Source organism: Elgaria multicarinata, chromosome 1, assembly GCF_023053635.1.
Source record: "Elgaria multicarinata webbii isolate HBS135686 ecotype San Diego chromosome 1, rElgMul1.1.pri, whole genome shotgun sequence".
Classification (NCBI taxonomy): Eukaryota; Metazoa; Chordata; class Lepidosauria; order Squamata; family Anguidae; genus Elgaria; species Elgaria multicarinata.
The window spans coordinates 102,037,978-102,057,451 of NC_086171.1; the positions used below are offsets into that span (position 1 = coordinate 102,037,978).

Sequence of the window (19,474 nt, forward strand, 5' to 3'; positions counted from 1 at the left end):
AAATGATAAATTGACATGTAATATAAAAATAAGAAAAGGGATAACAAAAACAAATGATTTTGAGGGAATTTGGAATCAGTTCCTAGAATATGTATTATCTAAGGGGAGTGGAAAACCACCTCCAGAAGAATCAATGAGATTTTGGAAACAGGAATAGATCCCGGGGTGTGGGGGGTTGCACTTTAGGTTTTGCAATGATGTAAACATATTAAATTAGAAATGTTGTAAGGTTATTCAATTTATGTATTATTTGTTTTTTTTCTTTTCTTGTGTTGTTGTGATTATTGAAGTATTGTATTAGTGTATTGTTAATTAATAAATAATAATAATAATAATAATAATAATAATAATAATAACAATAAAAATTAAGTCCCGCTGTGTTCAATGCAGCTACCTAAGTAGGTGGTCCATAGAACTACAGCCCAGGCCTTTTCCGAAAAAATCTCACTGAATTCAATGTTGCTTACATACAAGGTAAGTGGATATAAGACTGCAGCCTCCATCTGCAAGTTAGTATCATTATACGTGTATAGAAATCCATTAATTTTACAGCTGCTTCTTTTGTCTGTAAGCAGATTAAGACTGTTGGGCAAAAAGCGTGTGGTTTGCATAACAAAATATCCTGTTCCTAGTAAGACAATATAAAGGTTATATTTAGCTGCAAATCAACATATTTAAAGTGTTTAAATATGTTGATTTAAATATCTTCACACACACACACACACACACACACACACACACTTGTTCCAGAAACAAAATTACAAAATGGAAAACTTAATTTAAATCAATCTCTTTTTTTTCTCAAGAGATTTAAATCACTTTGATTTAAAATCAATCCACCCTGGTGAAAGAACACATTAATTTAGCTCTAACAATTTTTAAGAGAGGTTTCACTAGTGGGTGCATTGTTTAATCCCTCAAAGGGTGAGAAGTCCCCAATACAATATCCACTAATAACCAGTTCTAAGAACTCAAATTGCTTTTATACTGGAGCTGCTAGTCAGCAAATCAGGAAGGTCATTTATCTCTTTATAGACAGGAAGAGAGAGATTACTTTACCTCCAGGTTCATATGTTAAGCAAACTAGAATTTTATTTGAAACTATTATTATTATTATTATTATTTATTTATATAGCACCATCAATGTACATGGTGCTAAACTAAATAACAATAAAAGCAGCCATCATCATCATCATCATCAAGACAAGCTGGAGCGTGTTCAGCAGACAAGCTGGAGTGTGTTCAGAGGAGGGGAACCAGGATGATCAGGGCTCTGGAAACAAAGCCCTATGAAGAGAGACTGAAAGAACTAGTCATGTTTAGCCTGGAGAAGAGAAGATTGAGGGGAGACATGAGAGCACTCTTCAAATACTTAAAAGGTTGTCACACAGAGGAGGGCCAGGATCTCTTCTCGATCCTCCCAGAGTGCAGGACACGGAATAATGGGCTCAAGTTAAAGGAAGCCAGATTCCAGCTGGACATCAGGAAAAACGTCCTGACTGTTAGAGCAGTACGACAATGGAATCAGTTACCTAGGGAGGTTGTGGGCTCTCCCACACTAGAGGCCTTCAAGAGGCAGCTGGACAGCCATCTGTCAGGGATGCTTTAGGGTGGATTCCTGCATTGAGCAGGGGGTTGGACTCGATGGCCTTGTAGGCCCCTTCCAACTCTGCTATTCTATGATTCCATGATCATTATCATCCTGCAAAAGCGGGGGCTCTGAAAAAGCCACTCAATTTAAGCTCTAAAGTAATTTTAGCAGTACCAGTCACAGGGAATATCCAGTACGCACTTTCCTCCAGGAATAACCCGATGGTCATTCGTGGAGGATAGGGTAAGAACATTAGACACCACTACCCTACAGCACTCCATGTACCTTTCGGAAGTGATTCCAATAGTGTGTGTGCCTTCCCCCATTTGGCTGTTCTATCAGAATACCCAACTGAGGGGAAATGTTGGCTGCTGCTTCCTGACGGCACTCCCTCCACCTATATGCCTCAAAGGCACAGAGACAAGCTTCCATTAACCCCCTCCAACTCCAAGCTAGATGCAAACAAAGACAGAAGAGGTGGTTTTTAGCTCTAGCTCTGCGCATGGTTAGCTGTGGACCCAAACTGAGTTTTGGATTAGGTCAATGACTTTCCATATATAAAAAAAGGTTATAATGTGACAAAAACAAGGATGTGTTGGTAGAACTGCATGTTACGAACAACGCAAAACTGCCTTTGATAACGGCAGACCCATATCTAATGCCCTCTCATACAACTTATCCTGTAATGATGTCAAGATAGAATATGCCTTTTTCTTGCCTGCCAGCCAATGATGTACAGCTGGAGTGGGAAACCATCCATTACGATGACATGAGCACATGGGATAAGTTGAACTAGATATTCCAAAACAGAGAAGAACACAACATGGGACTGCCAATTTGACAGTAGCACCATGTTCTTTGAGATGTGCAAGCCTAGTTCACATTAAGGAGGTAAACACCATATAGCCCAAGATCCCGTGCCAATATACTTTCATCTTTAAGTACAAAAAGTTTGACTACCTGGACATCTTACAAAAGTTGTGTCATCTCCAAAACTGCCAGTCTTATGTGCAACTCCTAGGGCATTTACGGAATGGCAGCCTCCCCATTCCTTTTTAGGGTCAATAATTACAACATAAGGTACACAGATGAAACAAGCAACATCAGCTGGGGAATACTGTATATACCGTATTTCTTCGATTCTAAGACATACTTTTCCGCCCATATAAACATCTCTAAAAACAGGGTGCGTCTTAGAATCGCGGGTGCGTTTATTATTTCTTAGAATCAAAGCTTATTTTCTGTTGGTGGTACTGAAATTAGTGTGCGTCTTAGAATCGAAGAAATATGGTAATTCCAGACTGTCCAATCTGACTGACTTAGTTGGGGCATATTCACTTTCTGATCTCTCAAAAAGGATGGGCATTAATTACATCATAATATATATGGCTGAAACCTGTCCTATTTGGCAAGAGATCACATTCCTGTGTATAAAATATCCAGTCTAACTGCTTTATTGGGGGGGGGGGGGAACCCCAAATCAGATCATTTAATAGTCAAACCATCTGTACTTTGACATGGGTACTTGGAGTAATATCTGTGAAATGTCCTCCCTAGAGAAGTACCTAGGATCCCTATTTTTCTGGATTTTTAATAGACCTTGAAGACCCTTTTATTTCAAGCTGTTTTAAATTCATGTGTAATGTGCTGTATTTGTTAGGAAATGCTGACTAGGGCCCCACATAGAGCTGCATAAGTGTAGTTTCCCTGTGCAGCTCTGGATTGACTCTGCTCATTCAATTTGGTCACTGGTTCCTCCAGGGTGGGAAGGAGTTATAAGAGGGCTTCTTGTCTTCATACAGTTTTGTTTGAGCAAGAAGGACTACCTGAGTTCTGGCATGTTTTGTATTAATAGTTTTATTTCTTTGGTCCTGACCCCTGGCTTGTTTCTGGTTCTGCCTCCTGGCTTGTTCCCTGAACCTGAGTGCTCTCTAGTCCTGACATCTGATTCCCAGCTCCTGACTAACTTCAGACTGCTGGCCATGGCCCAGTCCTGACGGTTTGCTTGAGCTAAGCAAATAATGAGTCTCAAGGAAGAGTAGGATGGATGTTGCTTCAAGTGATTTCACAGATTCAGCCCTCATACAGATTCTCTGCGTCCTGCAGGCCCATAGAGAAGCTTTTCAGACAGAGATACAGTCCTTGCAGACCATACATACTGTGGTATCTCCTACAGGGACAACACCAGTGATGACCTTCATGACTTTCTTCACTCATCACAGAGACATTTGATGGAGACTGCGAGAAGACCCTACAGTTTCCTAATAAGTTCAATGCCTGTTGCATACGTGTTCCCAAGACTATTCTGGAGAGCAGCTGAGTATTCTCATGGTGAGTCTGTTTACAGGGGCTGTCTTTGAGTGGGCTTCTCTATTGTTGGAGAATGCTTTGTTGGAAGTGTCAGTAATTCTGTAAAAGTCCTGACCAGCATTTTTGGAGATCCTAACTAGACTTATATGGCCGTACAATCTTATATCAAGGGAGACACTTTGTGACTTAGTATGCTGCATAATTCCACTGCCCAGGCAGATTCTGGCTGCAGGCCACCACAGAGAAGGCTGACATGCTTGACTTTTTTTTGAGGTATGTGTGTGGGATCTTTTAGTTATTTTAACAGAGAAAAAAGTCAGTTAGATTGTAGATGTATACACACACCTTCTTGAAGTGTGTTCCTCCCTACCAACTATTCACAATGCACAGGATTAGCCTTTCATCTATAAATCAGCACGAGAATCAATGAACCCTGCTAAATGTTAGATGGTTCCGAATAGCCTAGAGGTCAAAATGTAACTCAACAAGGCAGAGTGAATCAATGTGATCCATAAAACAGCTTAAGTTAGAAAGAGCAAATATTTTATTTGTTTTTTGTTATTATTATTAATGCAGTTCATCACTGATAAAGCTCCTCTGCAGACATGTTGTAGATCTCGAACACAAATGTAAGCTGCTTTCTACGATGTTAATTTTGTGTGGGAGAAGAGAGCCATTCATTTCTGCATAGCACACACTTACCCAGCTATTGCTTCATCTGAATTTGACAGCTTTGTCAATACCACCTAGGGCTATGGAACAAGCATTTGCAGATGCCTGTCTCTCAAGTAGGCCATGCCTATTTTGTCCTTTCAAGGTCCATACATGATGTTGCCACTTGATTACACAAGCAAAAGATTCCGCTTCTAAGAAACTCTGACATCGTCATTGGTTTAACATTTCAGTTTGATTTTGTTTTGCTAATTAGATCAATTCAGTTGGGTCTAAGTTGTACAAACAATGCCTCTCTTTTACTTGCCATGCTAATAGAAGTCATCCTAGTGGGGAAATGATGAAAACACTCTGAGAAAGTATAGTACAAGGTTCTATAACACTGGGCCACCCGAAGAGCTAGCTGACAGTATTAGCTGTCTTAATAAATTAGGGTGGGGGGCTTTATACCTTTGCAGTAAGACAACTGGCAGAAGATTTAAATTTGTTATTGAAGTCAAAGTTAGATGAAAAATAGATCACTAATATGATTTGAATAGCAGGAGAATTCAAGTTGGTCAAGACAGATGGACGTTTTGAAGATTGTGAAATGAGTTTAGAAAATTAAGCAATATGGGAAACAGTGAAGTGTGGATGGATTCAGAAGGGCCACACCCTTCAAGAACCTTTGCCTATCTGGGTGAGCCAAGATGAATCCCTTCCCTGTGCATCCAGGAATACTACTAAGCCCTATATTGTAGGAGGCACTCCATGTCCCAGTATACTGCAGAATTCAGCTGCCTAATGGTACATACCAACAGGAATGAGGTGATGCAACATTTTCATTTTTGTGAAAGGTTTCAATACTTACAATAGAAATTCCTGTAGAAATTCTACGACTGCACACGCTTACATTCTGGAAACTTACATCTTTGGATGCACTGATCAAAAGAGCCTTCCTACCTATTCTCTATGGTCACAGCACAGCCAATGGTCAAGGACAGTGGAGCCTATACTCCAACAACTTCTGGGAATGCAAAGTTGGGAACCACTCTAAGTACAGATGACTGTTTTAGAGACCAAAAGGGAATTAACACCTCTTCTGAGTAGCTGAACTGCTTCAGCCTCTGCTCCCTAGTCTACATGCTATCAATTGGAATATGTGTGGTTGAACTGGCATCTAAGGCAGCCATTTACTCCCTTCTGTGTCTTCTCAATCTCATCTGCAGCCCAAAATGAGTCAGGGAAAACCTGACTCATTTTGCCAGCTCAAGAATCTTTGCCCACCTGTCTTCAGAAAGGAACGTGAGCACAGAGAATGAGAGACCAAAGAGTTCTTTTGTGTGTGTGACCGTGACCATAAAAACATGGTCTCAGAAGCACTTCAAGGTGTTCTGCACAGCTCAGATGCTTTGCATTCTGGATTGAGAGAGGATGAGAATGTCACCTAGATATTTAGAGGAAAATTCTCTATAATCTCAAGTGTGCAATCAAAGTCATGAAAACATTAACAAACACTCTGGGAACTGGGGCAAGTACAAATGGCGGCACTCTGTACTAAAAACATCTGGTGTTCTGTGAACCTTCTGGGTAACAAGTGTTATGGCAATGTGCAGAAATGCTTCTGAGCGATGGATGTAAGAATTCCTGGGGTTTGATGACTGATACTATCAACATCGATTTTAGTATCTCCATTTTGAAATGTCTTCAATTTTCAGGCAATAAACCTGTCTCATGGCAAACTCCAGAACATACTTTAGTGATGCTGTCTCTCTGACTCAGGTAACAGTAGTTAAGAGCAGCAGACAGTCACCCCCTCTGTGACTACAATTACTGGTGTCAGATGGTCAATTCTGAAGAATTCCTTGTGGATTCTCTAGCTGATAATTAGGAATATTACCATTTCAGATTTTATGGGGTAGAGATGGAAGAGCTGTGGGGTCACTTGAAGTACTGAAAGGGCTGCCAGGGCTTGGCCTTGTTATCCTTCTTGGCTTTAACACCCTAGGACTGCTGCATGATCCTGTCTGGCTGATCAGGTCATTGGGAGAGGTTCAGTTTTCCTCCTTGATGGTGTTTAACCATTCAATACAGATATTGTTCCATAGGGCTTTAGGTGGAAATGTTCTTAGATGCCTAGAACGTTCCTTATTGGAATGGGAAGTGCTGGTTAGAAAAAGTCAAATAAATAATTAAGGATGCAATCCTATCAGGATGGCCATAAGTCTCCAAACTCAGAGGGTTACAGCAATCCAAAGGAGAGTGGGAGGCGCAGGGGAGATCTTCACCTACGCATTCCTCCTGTTCTGTGTTTTCGCTCATCTAGCTAACGCATGGGGTGGAGGAGGGGAGGAGGCTGGGAAGACCTGGAAATATGGAGTAAGCCATCCCCACCTCTTCCCACTCTAACACTCCCCCTGTCTCTGCACCGGCTGCGAGGGGTTGGGGAGTTTGGACCTCTGGGACTGAGTTCAGAGAATTGTCTCTGACCTTGGATCCAGGAATCCAACTTACCCTCTGGCCCCCCAAACTCTGTTGAAGGGTCATAGGAGCACTCTCTAAATTATCCAAGGAGTATGTCTCCAGATCAGTAGGCAGGGCTGAGCTCTCTGAGGAAGCACCTGCTTCAGATGAGCTTCCCCTGGCAACAAGACTGTCTCCAACTGCTTTGCAAATTCCCCTTCTCAACTCAGATGAGAACTAGAAAGGAGAGACCACTCCAGCTGCCGATTCAGCTCCTTCATAGCCCCACCTGTTAAGCCCAGGTAAAAAGGGAAGTTGAGAAGGGAAGAAGAATAGCGTATTTGACCTCTTAAATGCAGTGTCATAGTCCAAACTGTCTGTTGACCATTGAAGTAGTACCTCTCTGTAATGACCTCACCTGTCTCAAGGAAAATCCTGGCTGGGAAAAAGGAAGTGTTGCATTGATGTGCCAAATACATGATTCTTAGGAATAATGTATTATTCCTAAGGAATAACTCCACTGGGCTTTGCTCTGCTTTGCAGGCTTGGCTCGGGAGAGGCTTGTTTGAGTGTGATGAATCAAGACACGTTTTGAAGGTGGTAGCCCTGCCAAAAGCACCACAACAGCTCTCTCTCCTTGAACTATTTGCCCCCCTCCCCCATTACTTTCTAGGACATATTAAATTGGGGCAGGAGAGAGGATTGGAGAAAAGAAAAGAAAAGAAAACGTTGCTCTAGAGAATTCAACCTAAAACCCTGTTTCTCTATAACACGTTAGGGCTGTTCTAGGATCTGAAATGCTCCTTCTGATTGGAGAAGTCAATCTATAATCAGGCACTGCCCTCTTTTCAGAAAGGAGGGGAAATTCTGATTACTTTCCAGCCTCCACTGAAGAAACAGTTTTCCTGGCAAATACCTGTCACCTTGCTGTCCTGAGTGGGCAAACTTTTAATCAAAGCTACCAGTGTAAGTTAAAATTGTAAAATTATCAGTTTTATAAGAAATTCTAATGTTTACGGGTATAGAGGAAAAAGAAAAAAGGACATCAGTACATGGGAAAACTATGCAAAACATGAGTGCCTTCCAACTATTCAGTAATCAAATATTTGAACACAGAGCCTGTTCAGATAACACTCTAAGCCATTTTGGTTAAGCATATTGAGTTAAACATTATGGCTTAGTGTGTCATCTGAACCATGACTTAGCATGTTGTGTGAACCATTCCTAACCATGGTGGCTACATAACCACGGTTTAAACAGACTCACTAACCATTAGGTACAAAAGGGTTAGCAGCCTAACCATGGCTTAGTGTGTTGTCTGAACAGGTCCAAAGAGAGATAAAACATAATACCATGGTTTAAGCATCATAACTTTGTTAGTCAGGGATGAAGATTTCATCTTGTTCTTAATCTGGGGTAAAGAGCAAGATTTGATGGGGGGGGGGCAGGCTCTTTGAAAAATATTTGAAAGACCGTATTCTCCCTTATGAGCCTGCACGTGCTTTAAGATCTTCTGGAGAAGCCCTTCTTTCAGTCCCACCATCTTCACAGGTGCGCTTGGTGGGAACATGGGAGAGGGCCTTCTCGGTGGCTGCTCCAGTGTTCTGGAACTTTCTTCCCGGGGAAGCAAGGCTGGCTCTCTCCTTGATGGGCTTTCGGAAGCAGGCTAAAACTTGTTTGTTCCAGCAGGCCTTTGGAGAATAATCTGGCCCTCCATCTATGTTAATGTCTTATATTATCTTGTGTATTTTAAACGTTTATGTTCCCCCCCACAATGTATGTTTTAAACTTTGTAAGGCCATCTTGAGGCCCAGCATTGGGCAAAAGGTGGGATACAAATAAATATAATAATAATAATAGTAATAATGATGGAAATTGCTGTCTGCCCACCTGTGGTTATTCCTCCCTAATTATACAAGATGACCCTCTACCAAGAGCCCCCTAAGCACCTACTTCCCCAATGTAACACATGTGGCCACAATGGGGCACTCCTGCAATTCCTCAAACATATAGCATGTAAAAAGTATCTAGCCTTGGAGCAAGATATTAAGTGTTATTATCTGTCCTTCTATAATAACTTTCACATCTGACTAGAAAGAAATATAAATTTAAGCCTTCACAGAATTAAGTATTTGTTACAGTATGTTCTTTGCTACTCCTTCTGAAGAGACTGCTGAATAGGAACTTTGCCAACATAAAGCAAATGACCATTATTATCTACATTTTTTTCTTGGACTCCTTTGCGCTAGTGAGGAGCTGCGGAGCCAAAGAAGGTGAGAAACAGTTTTCTATTTTTGTTCTGACAAAAGCACACCAATCTGTTGAGCAGGATGACAGTTCATACAAACACATGGCATATATGCATATACCCCCCACCCACAAGCCATGTACAAACTAAGTCTTTGAAATTTGCCAAGAATAATCAATAAGCATTGAGGCTTTTTACAAATGCTAAGGAAAATACTTACGCAGACACTATTTCCTCTCCACTAACAAACTTTGCATATGAAACAGCCTTGCGATGCCCTTTGAAGACCATGATTGGCTGCTTAGTGTTCCGAAGATCATAGTAGTGAACACAGTGATCTGGGCAAAAAGAAAAAAGGACTCAGCATATGGAAAAAACTGTGCAACAATATAATATATAGATAACAGTATATAGAAAAGCTATGCAACAATACTCAGCAGTTACCAAGCACTTAAGGATGGAGCATAATGCCACAGATTAAGATTCTGGTTTTGTTCCAGTCACAGCTTTATCAGAAAAGGGTGACAATTGCAGCTACTCTTTAGTCTGAAAAAAGGACAAGGGGGGTTTATTCTATTTATTCTATCAATCACGTTCCTGATCTTTCTTGCCTAATGAGAAGAAATGCACATTTCTGCTAATAAAAAGAAAGAAGTCCAGGTTATAGCTCCCCTTAACTATTTCACAACTGCCCTGAAGGTGCGTAAACAGATGTGCTTCCAAACTGCCAGTGTGGTGGGGGGTTTTTCTGCATAAAACCAAGAACTAGATGACAGAATCCATAATACAAGTCCTCTTACCTCTTACCAAGAAGTGTATTCTGTCTTCTGACACTTTTGAGCTTCACTGTGAAATTTTAATTACTATTTCTACAGTGAAGGAAAATGCTGAATGCAAGCATGAAAACCTATTTCTTCATGAGAGAAAGAGAGCAATCTATGCAAGTCTACCACCTGATGTTTTTAACCACATATCTGTGAGATGAGCCATAAAACTGGCATGGTCTACGAAATGGCACCAAAAACTAGTGGGTAAAGTTTTCTGAACCCTTAACCAAAGTTAAACTGGGAGTATGCAGCAGGCTCCCTCCCCTTGAATACCCCCCCTTCTTTCTCAAGCACTGAACCGTTAGATCTGCACTGATGATAATTATAGGTCACTTTAAAACAGAGTTTGAAAGCAGGATTTGAAGCTAGTTTGCAAAACTTCCTTAAAAGGTAACTATGAGTAGCATTCACTTCAATGCAGATATAACACTATACCACTGTTAATGCTGCAACTGGCATTAGGTGGTATTGAAGGCTGCATAGCAAAAGGGCCTAATAAAATGGAAACTAATTCAGTTAGAGGACTTAAAGACACAATAATGGGGAGAGGGGACCCCTAAATTAAAAAGTTACAAAAGTTTACTTTAGCAATACTCTGCCACAAAGCAGTCAACTATATATTTTAAGAAGCTGGGTTGTTTCAAAAAGTTATTGAGCCCATGGATTTCTCACACAGGTGTTAAATTACTGATCAGTGATAGCAAAATCAAACAAGAGACAGCTATACTGGTTGTGTTCCCAACGCGTTTTGAAATGAAAAACTTTTAAAGGCTTTTCGGAAGGATTCCCTCTCCCTGAAGAAAGGGAGAGGGATTCCTCCTGAGCAGCCTTTAAGAGTTTTTCCCTTGATAAAGACTCATGTTGGAACGCATTTGGAACACAACCAGTACAGCTTGTTTGATTTTGGTTTCAAGCCTTACAGCTGTTTTTCTGATCTCCATTGATCTCTATAGTGATAGCCCAATTACTAACTTCTAGACATCTGGGTTATTCATAGGGATATCACATTCACTTGTACCTCTTCCATCTCACGGAGTTCTGGCTCCACTGCTTACAATTGATTGTGTATTTATCTGTCAACATAGGATGCATCTGACAAAGTGGACTCTAGATTATTTATGTTTATGCCTCAGGAAATCCTCTAGTCTTCAAAATATCTGTGATATCCATGTTAGTGTTACCACAGAATAAACATAGGTACCTCTCTGGGGGGAAAAAATGTTCTACTTGTAGCTTTGGAGTGCAAGATAATAACTGACTGAATCCTACATGAAAACTGCAGCCTTCTGTCCAGTTGGAATGCTAGCATTTATACAAGGGACGTTTGGAGTGCTGCAGAACTGAAGCATCAACCTACAACAGAAAGAATGTCAAGGGTTGGGCAGAGATAAGTGACTGGATTGCGATGGAAAGAGAAAAGGTGCAGTGGGGCAAAAGCATCTGCTTGCAGCTTGAAATTCTCCTTCCAAATTCTGCAATAAACAACTCCAAGCCTGATGGCATATGGCCCCAGCACAGTATGCCCACTTGTGTAGCCGATGTGATCAATCAACTTCTCTTCTGATCAGTAGGAGTCCAGGGAACAGTATGGCCACTGGTTTCTAAAATTAGCCACTTAATAATTGATTATTTCAGCAGCTAGTGCCTATGCCCAATCGCAGTTTCATTATTATTTGTTATTAATCCGAAGTCACAATTTTTAAATAGCTACATCAAGTCTAATGCTCATCACACTCATTAATGCCTGAACAGGTGGCCATGTTTCCTAATTAAAGAGAATCTCTCTCTCTCAGACCATATGGACCTTTCACTGAGCAAGATAAAAGTGCTACCTACTAAGGAAGCCAAGATCTAAAAGCAGGATAAGTGAAAGGAATAAAAATCCCAGGTACCTCAGCAGAAGCCTCTCAAATTGATTTACGATGGACTGAAACTGCTCACAACTGGCATCGCTCCTGGCAATCCTATCCATCTTGGACTATATATTTAAAGTGTTCTAAAACATTCAGACAATTCCAGTAATAATGAATGCCAAGAACAGACCAGGAAAACAGTGATAGTTTTGCCAATACCCCTTGATCCTAGCCCATTACTCTTCCTGCCATAGAAGCAAGGAAATTCAACTCAAAGTACATTCAATCCCAACTTACAAAACCATCTCGATACCCAATCTCAAGTGTTACTGCTAAAGGAACAGGAGAACAGGCACTGCTTCATCTGCCCCAAAGGCCAAGTCTACAGTGGTTTCGCCATTTACCCTGTTCTCTTCAAACTGTATGGAGTGTTTTGGATATGCTGGAGGCCTAGAGGTAGCGGCCCACAGCACGAGCGCTGTGGGCACGGGCTCTGTATCATGTTAGGTAAAGAGGGGTCACATCAGGTAAATCAAAGTCACAACAATGCAAAGAACTGCCAGGACCATGGAAAGCACAGATCAGGAGATACTGGCTAGAATATTCCCTCATAAGGAAAGCTGTTGTCCCAGCAAGGAACTGCAGGCAACCGAGACTTTGACAAGCCTGGCACAGCCCGGACTGCTTTAGTGGCTCCTTCCCTGCTGGGTGCTAGATGCAATTCTTAAATGGCCCATGGTTATTTCTGTAGCTTCATGCTCCTGTGTGGCTTAGGGACAGAAGCTGTGGGAAGTTATCCTCCAAGTCTGAGGTTGAGCAGAGGATTCATCCTCAGACTGGGAGGTATATAAGATGATGCAGGGGGTTTCTGGCTGAAGTGAGATGATGAGAGACGGACTCTGAAGATCCAGTAGTCCCGGAAAGTGATTATTTCTAGTTCAGAAATAAGGATAAGCCACTTCAGTCAGAAACTGATGGCTAGAACATGTCTTTTGAGTCTACTGTCTTTTAGAAAATATGGGATCGCTTCCCAATATGGAATGCACTTGAGAAGAAAAGAATTGGGAAAGTAGGATGGAAAGTAACGGAACATGAGTAATGGAACAAGCAACGAAGTATAAGGGTTGAAACACATGCTACAAGAAACAAGGGGTTCTATTCCCCAAGTTCATGCTGGAATGTTAAAGTTGGTACTGAAAGTTTGGGAGGGAAGGCATTTGCAGAAAGAAACTGATATGTAGGGAGGATGGATTTAACCTTTTCCCCACCTACCAATTTCCCCCTACAAATCCCCCTTGCCCATAGTCATTTTCATTCTCTGACTCAGCAGGAGAGAAGGGGGACAGTGGAGGACAGGGACGGTGCCAGACTATTTTGCGCCCTAGGCAGGTGAGCTGCTTTCACCCACCCACCCCACCCCCATCCCAGCGTACTGGGCGTGGGGCGCCATCTCACCCGCCCAGCCGAAGCGAAGCCAGGACGCTGGGGTGGGGGGGCTGGCGGCTTCGGAACGGCGCGCCCGGCCAGAAGCCGCTCTGGGAGAGCAACTTCTGGGTGCGCTGTTCGGAAGCTGCCCACCCGCCCCAACGGCCTGGCTTCGCTTTGGCTGGGCGCCCACCCAGCTGAAGCAAAGCCAGGATGCTGGAGGGGTGAGTGGGTGTGACTTTGCTTCAGCTGGGTGGGCGCCCAGCCGAAGTGAAGCTAGGACGCTGGGGTAGGTGGGTGGCTTTGGAACGGCATGCCTGGAAGCCGCCCTCTCAGAGCCGCTGTGGGAGAGCGCCTTCTGGGTGCGGCGTCCCCGTTACCTTGGCGCTCTAGGCTGCTGCCTGTGTGGCCTTTATGGTAGCGCCAGCCCTGGTGGAGGGGTAAATTCTTCCCTCATATTCACATTACCTTGACAAAGTCAGGTTTGGATACATCTGTTTGCCAAAGTAACGAGTAGTTTTGCCCTTAAGGGCAGTTGTGTGTGGTTAGACTTGCACTCAAGACATGTTTCTGAATGTGGATAAACTGAATTTAGTATAACAATAGTCTGGAATAAATTTTAATGGGGTTTGGGGGTGAAGTCTCATTAGTATGCTAATAATACCCAGTTCTACTTCTCTTTTTCATCAGTTTTTTGTTTTTGTTTTAAGGTGACCCAAGGAATATCCATGATAGAATAAAAACCTAAGACTGAGATGCTGCTGGTGGGTGGTTCTTCTGACCGGATGGGAGGTGTTCAACTGGTTCTGGATGGGGTTGCACCCCCCCTGACGGAGCAGGTTCATAGCTTGGGGGTGCTCCTAGAACCATCTTGAGGCTCAGGTGGCCTTGGTGGCACGGAGTGCTTTCTACCAACTCCGGTTGGTGGCCCAGCTACGCCCCTATCTGGACAGGGATAACCTAGCTTCAGTTGTCCATACTCTGGTAACATCCAAATTAGATTACTGCAATGCCCTCTACATGGGGCAGCCTTTGAAGACGGTTTGGAAGCTGCAGCTTGTGCAAAATGCAGCGGCCAGATTGATAACTGGAACCAGAAGGTTCGAACATATAACACCGATTCTGGCCCACTTGCATTGGCTGCCTATACGTTTCCGAGCCCAATTCAATGTGCTGGTTTTAACCTATAAAGCCCTACATGGCTTGGGACTGCAATACCTGATGGAACGCCTCTCCCGACATGAACCTACCCGTACACTGCGCTCAACATCTAAGGTCCTCCTCCAAGTGCCTACTCTGAGGGAAGCTTGGAGGATGGCAACAAGGGAGAGGGCCTTTTCGGTGGTGGCCCCCTGACTGTGGAATGATCTCCTTGATGAGGCTCGACTGGCGCCAATACTGTTATCTTTCAGGCGCCAGGTCAAGACTTTTCTCTTCTCCCAGGCTTTTAACAGCATTTAACAACGTGAAGTTTGTTTTCTAACGGACCCCCAGAACTGTTGTTTTTAATAGATACTGTTGTTTTTATGCTCCTGATGGTTTTTAAATTTTGTATCCTTTTTTAACGTTTACTGTTTTAACTTTTGTGAACCACCCAGAGAGCTTCGGCTGTGGGGTGGTATATAAATGTAAATGTAATAAATAAAATATTTAAGGTCTGCTGGAAAGAACTAAAAAGGAAGACTAGATTCCTGCCCAGTCTCCTCCTGGTTCTTTCTTGATGAGATCAGAAGGATTTTGCATTCTGATGAATTTTCCTCCCATGCTATCCTGTGGAGCAAACACTTGATCTCACAATCAACTTTTTAAACAGCTATTTCAATACCACTTTCTATCAGTTTACTGCATTGTTTTTAAAGTGGCCATCCAACACCAGTATTTCTTTGTGCATTTACTATTTTCTGAGCAGCAAAAAGCAAAGGGAACAGCAGCCAACAAAGCAAATGCCAGCCTGTGTTTTTTTTAACTTTTGCATTGAACAGCTTTCCTATGGCTTGAGGTTACAGATGACATTCATCGGACTATAGATAAAGATAACAGCCTTCATACATCAGGGGCATTTTTATTGACTTGTCTAAAGCTTTTCATGGAGCAGCCTGTGCAAGCCCCATTAAATAAACTTCTATGGAAGAAACTTAACAGACAACATTCAAAATCTTAATCAGGTAGGGTGAAAGAGCCAGTTGAGAAGGAGGGACGAGAAGGAAGGACTGAACAAAAGTTTTACATCTGACACACAGGAACTGCCGCCTTCTCTCTCTCTCTCTCATTTTAGCAACTGATGTGCCTGCAAAACAGTAGGCAGCCTGTTCCATTATGTTCTTAGTATTATTGGATGTATTTGGAAAAATATGGAAAGTTCAGTACAATATCAAAAATACCACCTGGCGCCAACATAGCTATCTTTTAGGCACCAGGTCAAGACTTTTCTTTTCTCCCAAGCATTTAACAGCATATGTTGAGCTTTAACTGACTCCAGATCTGCCTTTGGTCTGGCTGAGAGTTTAAAAATTGTTTTAAATATTAGCTGTTTTTATGGTTTTAAATTCTGTATACTGATTTTTAATGTTCAGTCTTTTCATCTTTGTAAACCACCCAGAGAGCTTTGGCTATAGGGAGGTATATAAATAAATAAATAAATAAATAATACCAAAAAGACAGATTCTCTCCATTTCTTTCGCTTGATCAGAACAGTCGGCACAAAGCTGGTACCCTAAGAAGTTATCGCTGTAAACCTTCAGGAATATATCCTCAGCTGAACCCCTTTATTTTTAGAAAATGTTGGATGTGATAACTTAACCACCAGTGAACAGCCCTTAGGCATGACACAGTGTCTATGTCTCACTCACATTCTCTCTCTAATAAGACAGATTTTCATAACTTAGCTTGATAATTAAATACTATTATATTATACATTATAGCATATCTAAATCTACCCTTCTAGTAATATAAAGAGAATTTATGTTTCTGGAAGAGTAACATTCCTTGTTCAACACTTTTCTTAGCATTTGTAGATTGCCATCTAATCCATCCTTCCTACACTGAACTTTCCACATTGGCTTACTCAGATCAGTTTTTCCTCAGTTGTTTTACCTTTTAGACCGTTTAGCTTCCCTCACAGTGATCCAATTCCTTCTCATTTGTGAGTGTGGAATACTAGTAATAATCCAAATGGGGTCTTTCAATGCTTCATATTATGGTAATATTACTCCCCAGATCTTGGATACAATGCACCTGCTAAAAGCAGCCTATAATGATAGCGGCCTTTGCTGATATAAAATTACATTGACTCATGTTGTTTAATACCACTATAACCCCTAGAGATCTTTTCAGGATCTTGCTCTTCATGATAAGGAGCACCACTTCATTTTATTAACAAGCCAAATAAAACAATTTTATGATGGGAGAAGAATTTCACACTTCTAGATCAGATGTCTTACTCTGCCATATTGCTAAGGCAGTTTAGTAATCCAATTTGAGATTTTTTCCCCCTACGGGACCTGGTGCTAAAAATCTACCTAGTGATTTCAGATTGCTATGTAAAATTCAGGCTAATAATTACTCCGACCCCTCAGCAACAAGCCCTCAAGCTTCTTGGACTCCCCAAACTCTTCTTCCGGTTTCTATTCCTGCCCATGTCAGAGAAACCCCCCTCCTCTCTCTTTTACCATCTTTCTCATTCATTCATCTTCCCTGTGTCCTCTTCTAATATCCACCTTGCTTTTCAAAGCATTTCCTGGCAAAAGCATACAGCATACATTCTGTCTGGAGACGTAATACTTGACTTCTAAAGTTAGCAGTACCAGGTTTCTAGACAATCTGGACATTGCACCATTTAGCTTGAGGTGGTGCCCCTTAATATAACATGTATAGGTCTGAGCTGTGCATTCTACATATGTGCCCCATGACTCTTTCTGTAAAGAAAAAGGTAAAATGGGTAGGGCAGGTGCAGTTGACAGCAGTGGAAGGGGATACCCCTCTCCCCCAACATCAGGCTTGTTGGATTGGTCCAATGGGGCAATCTGGCCTCTGGACCAAAGTAGATCCTCCCAGCCCTGCATTAGAGCTAAAAAGGCTACCTTCACAAAATGGAAGTCTTGTCCAAAAGAGAAGAAAAAAACAAACTTGCACAAAGGAAATGCAGATAATAATAATAATAATAATAATAATAATAATAATGGATTTTGTGGAGCATATCGCTAATAAAATATATTTTTAAATATATCAGAAGAGAAAATTGTCTAGGGAAGAATGACTAGCTGAATAAATCCTTTGCATCTGTCTTCCCTGAAGAAGATATGTGACAGGTAACTATGCTGAACTGATATTTTTAGGAAGGGAGTCTAAAGATTTGTGGTAAATACTGGTAACAAGAAATGAAGATGGTATCCATCCAACAACTCTTTTAAAAAATCAAATATGAAACTGCTTATCTGCCGACAAAAATATGTAACATCTCCCTAAGATCAGCCTCTGCACCAGAGGACTGGAGAGTGGCCAAAGTCACGCTAATTTTTTAAAAGGAATCTCAGTGAGACCCAGAAAATTATAGGCTGGTTAGCTTAATGTCTTGTTCCAGGAAAAATGGGGACAGCGTTATTAAAGATAAAATCATCAAGCATACAGAAGAACAAGTTTTGTTGAAGAAGATCAATGTGGCTTCTGAGAAGTTAAGTCCTGTCTCCCTATTCCTTTAGACTGAGTAACGCTTTAACTGCAAGTCCTGCCTTACTAACCTTTTAGAATGCAGGACCAGATAAGCCTTTTGTTTGATCCAGCACAGCATTTCTTATGTTCTTATAACTGTTGTAAAACTACGGAAACTGAGTGAACATATTTATGTTAAATATGCTGTATTTCATGATGGAATTTATGCCTAAAAAGCTCACCAAAATGTTAACTGCAAACAATATAAAGGCCCGTTTTCCCTGCAACAGAAAACGGGGAGGGAGGGAGGAAAAGTAGCTTAGATAAATGGAGAAACTTATGCAGCACCGCATTAAAAGCACCAGACATATATCATCTGTTGAGGCAGGAAACTAAAAGTGTCATTTCATCAAGCAATTTCTTTGAGTCAATGGCTAGAAGCCCCTCAAACAGCCTTGGAAACTCCTGAAGTGGCAAGGCATTATTCTCTAATGGAAGCTACAATAGTTGGCTGTGACAGTAATTTTGCATCTTAAACATTATTCACACATCAATGAGATTATTTCTATTTTATACTGAACTTATTAAAAGTAACTTATTTATTTATTTAATTCCAACTGAATTGTAAGGCACAGTGTTTAGATAAAGGCACAGTAAAGCTGGGAGATACCAAAAAACAAGAGCAAACCAAAACAGCCCTCAAACACAACCAACTTCAACTCCAGAACATTAAGTAAAATTCTTTATATAGTTACCTAATTCCTATAACTGAAGCCAGTCAAGACAATTGCTTAACCTAGACCTCCACACATTGTCTTCCATGATGACAGGCCCTTCCTCTTTCTCTACATAAGGAGCAGTATTCATTTTATGCTCTCTGCTCAAGACTAATAAGACCTATTTTAAAAAATGCTTTAAATGAACACCCTTCCCATTGATCTCTCCATCTGCGAGCTATATACGTATGACATTCCTAATGTAATAGATAGAAATAATACAAGGGGGTTACAGCAAGCAGGTGTACAATGAGAAACTGGCTTTATGGCAAACCAGACAGACCATGTCTGCAAAACAGAATTTCCACTTCTTTCAATTCCTGTGTTTTTAAATTAAGATGTACCCCAATTATCCTACAACAAACATGCACTATGCTGAAATCAGAGGGTGTGTGTGTGTGTGCTAAACAGTTCCTCTCATGCAATCCACAGTCCTCCAGGCAAGAAGAAAAGTAACTTGCAAGGTTGAGGAGGAAAAAAAATAGTGTCCTGCTGGATCGTTTCTGAACAGAAGCTTATTTTCGTACCTGATTGCATTTATCAATATCATCCAAGTGTTTCTACACTAGCATGAGTGATTTTAACTGAAGTGATCTTGAAGAACTCTTGGATGGATTCTATCTTGACACAGTATTTGGTGTGTGTTTTCAATTTATAAATAATACATTTTCAATTTCTTAATA

The 19,474-nt window shown here is 41.3% G+C and overlaps 1 protein-coding gene across 2 annotated transcripts in view; it reads right to left on the reverse strand.

Moving 5' to 3' along the window:
- COP1 (COP1 E3 ubiquitin ligase) overlaps positions 1-19,474 on the reverse strand; it is a 163,932-nt gene that overhangs the window by 41,058 nt on the left and 103,400 nt on the right. For both annotated transcript variants that reach the window (XM_063134089.1, XM_063134080.1), the window contains exon 16: positions 9,484-9,601. In XM_063134089.1, coding sequence (XP_062990159.1) covers positions 9,484-9,601 — 118 coding nt within the window. The remainder of the gene's footprint in view (positions 1-9,483; positions 9,602-19,474) is intronic.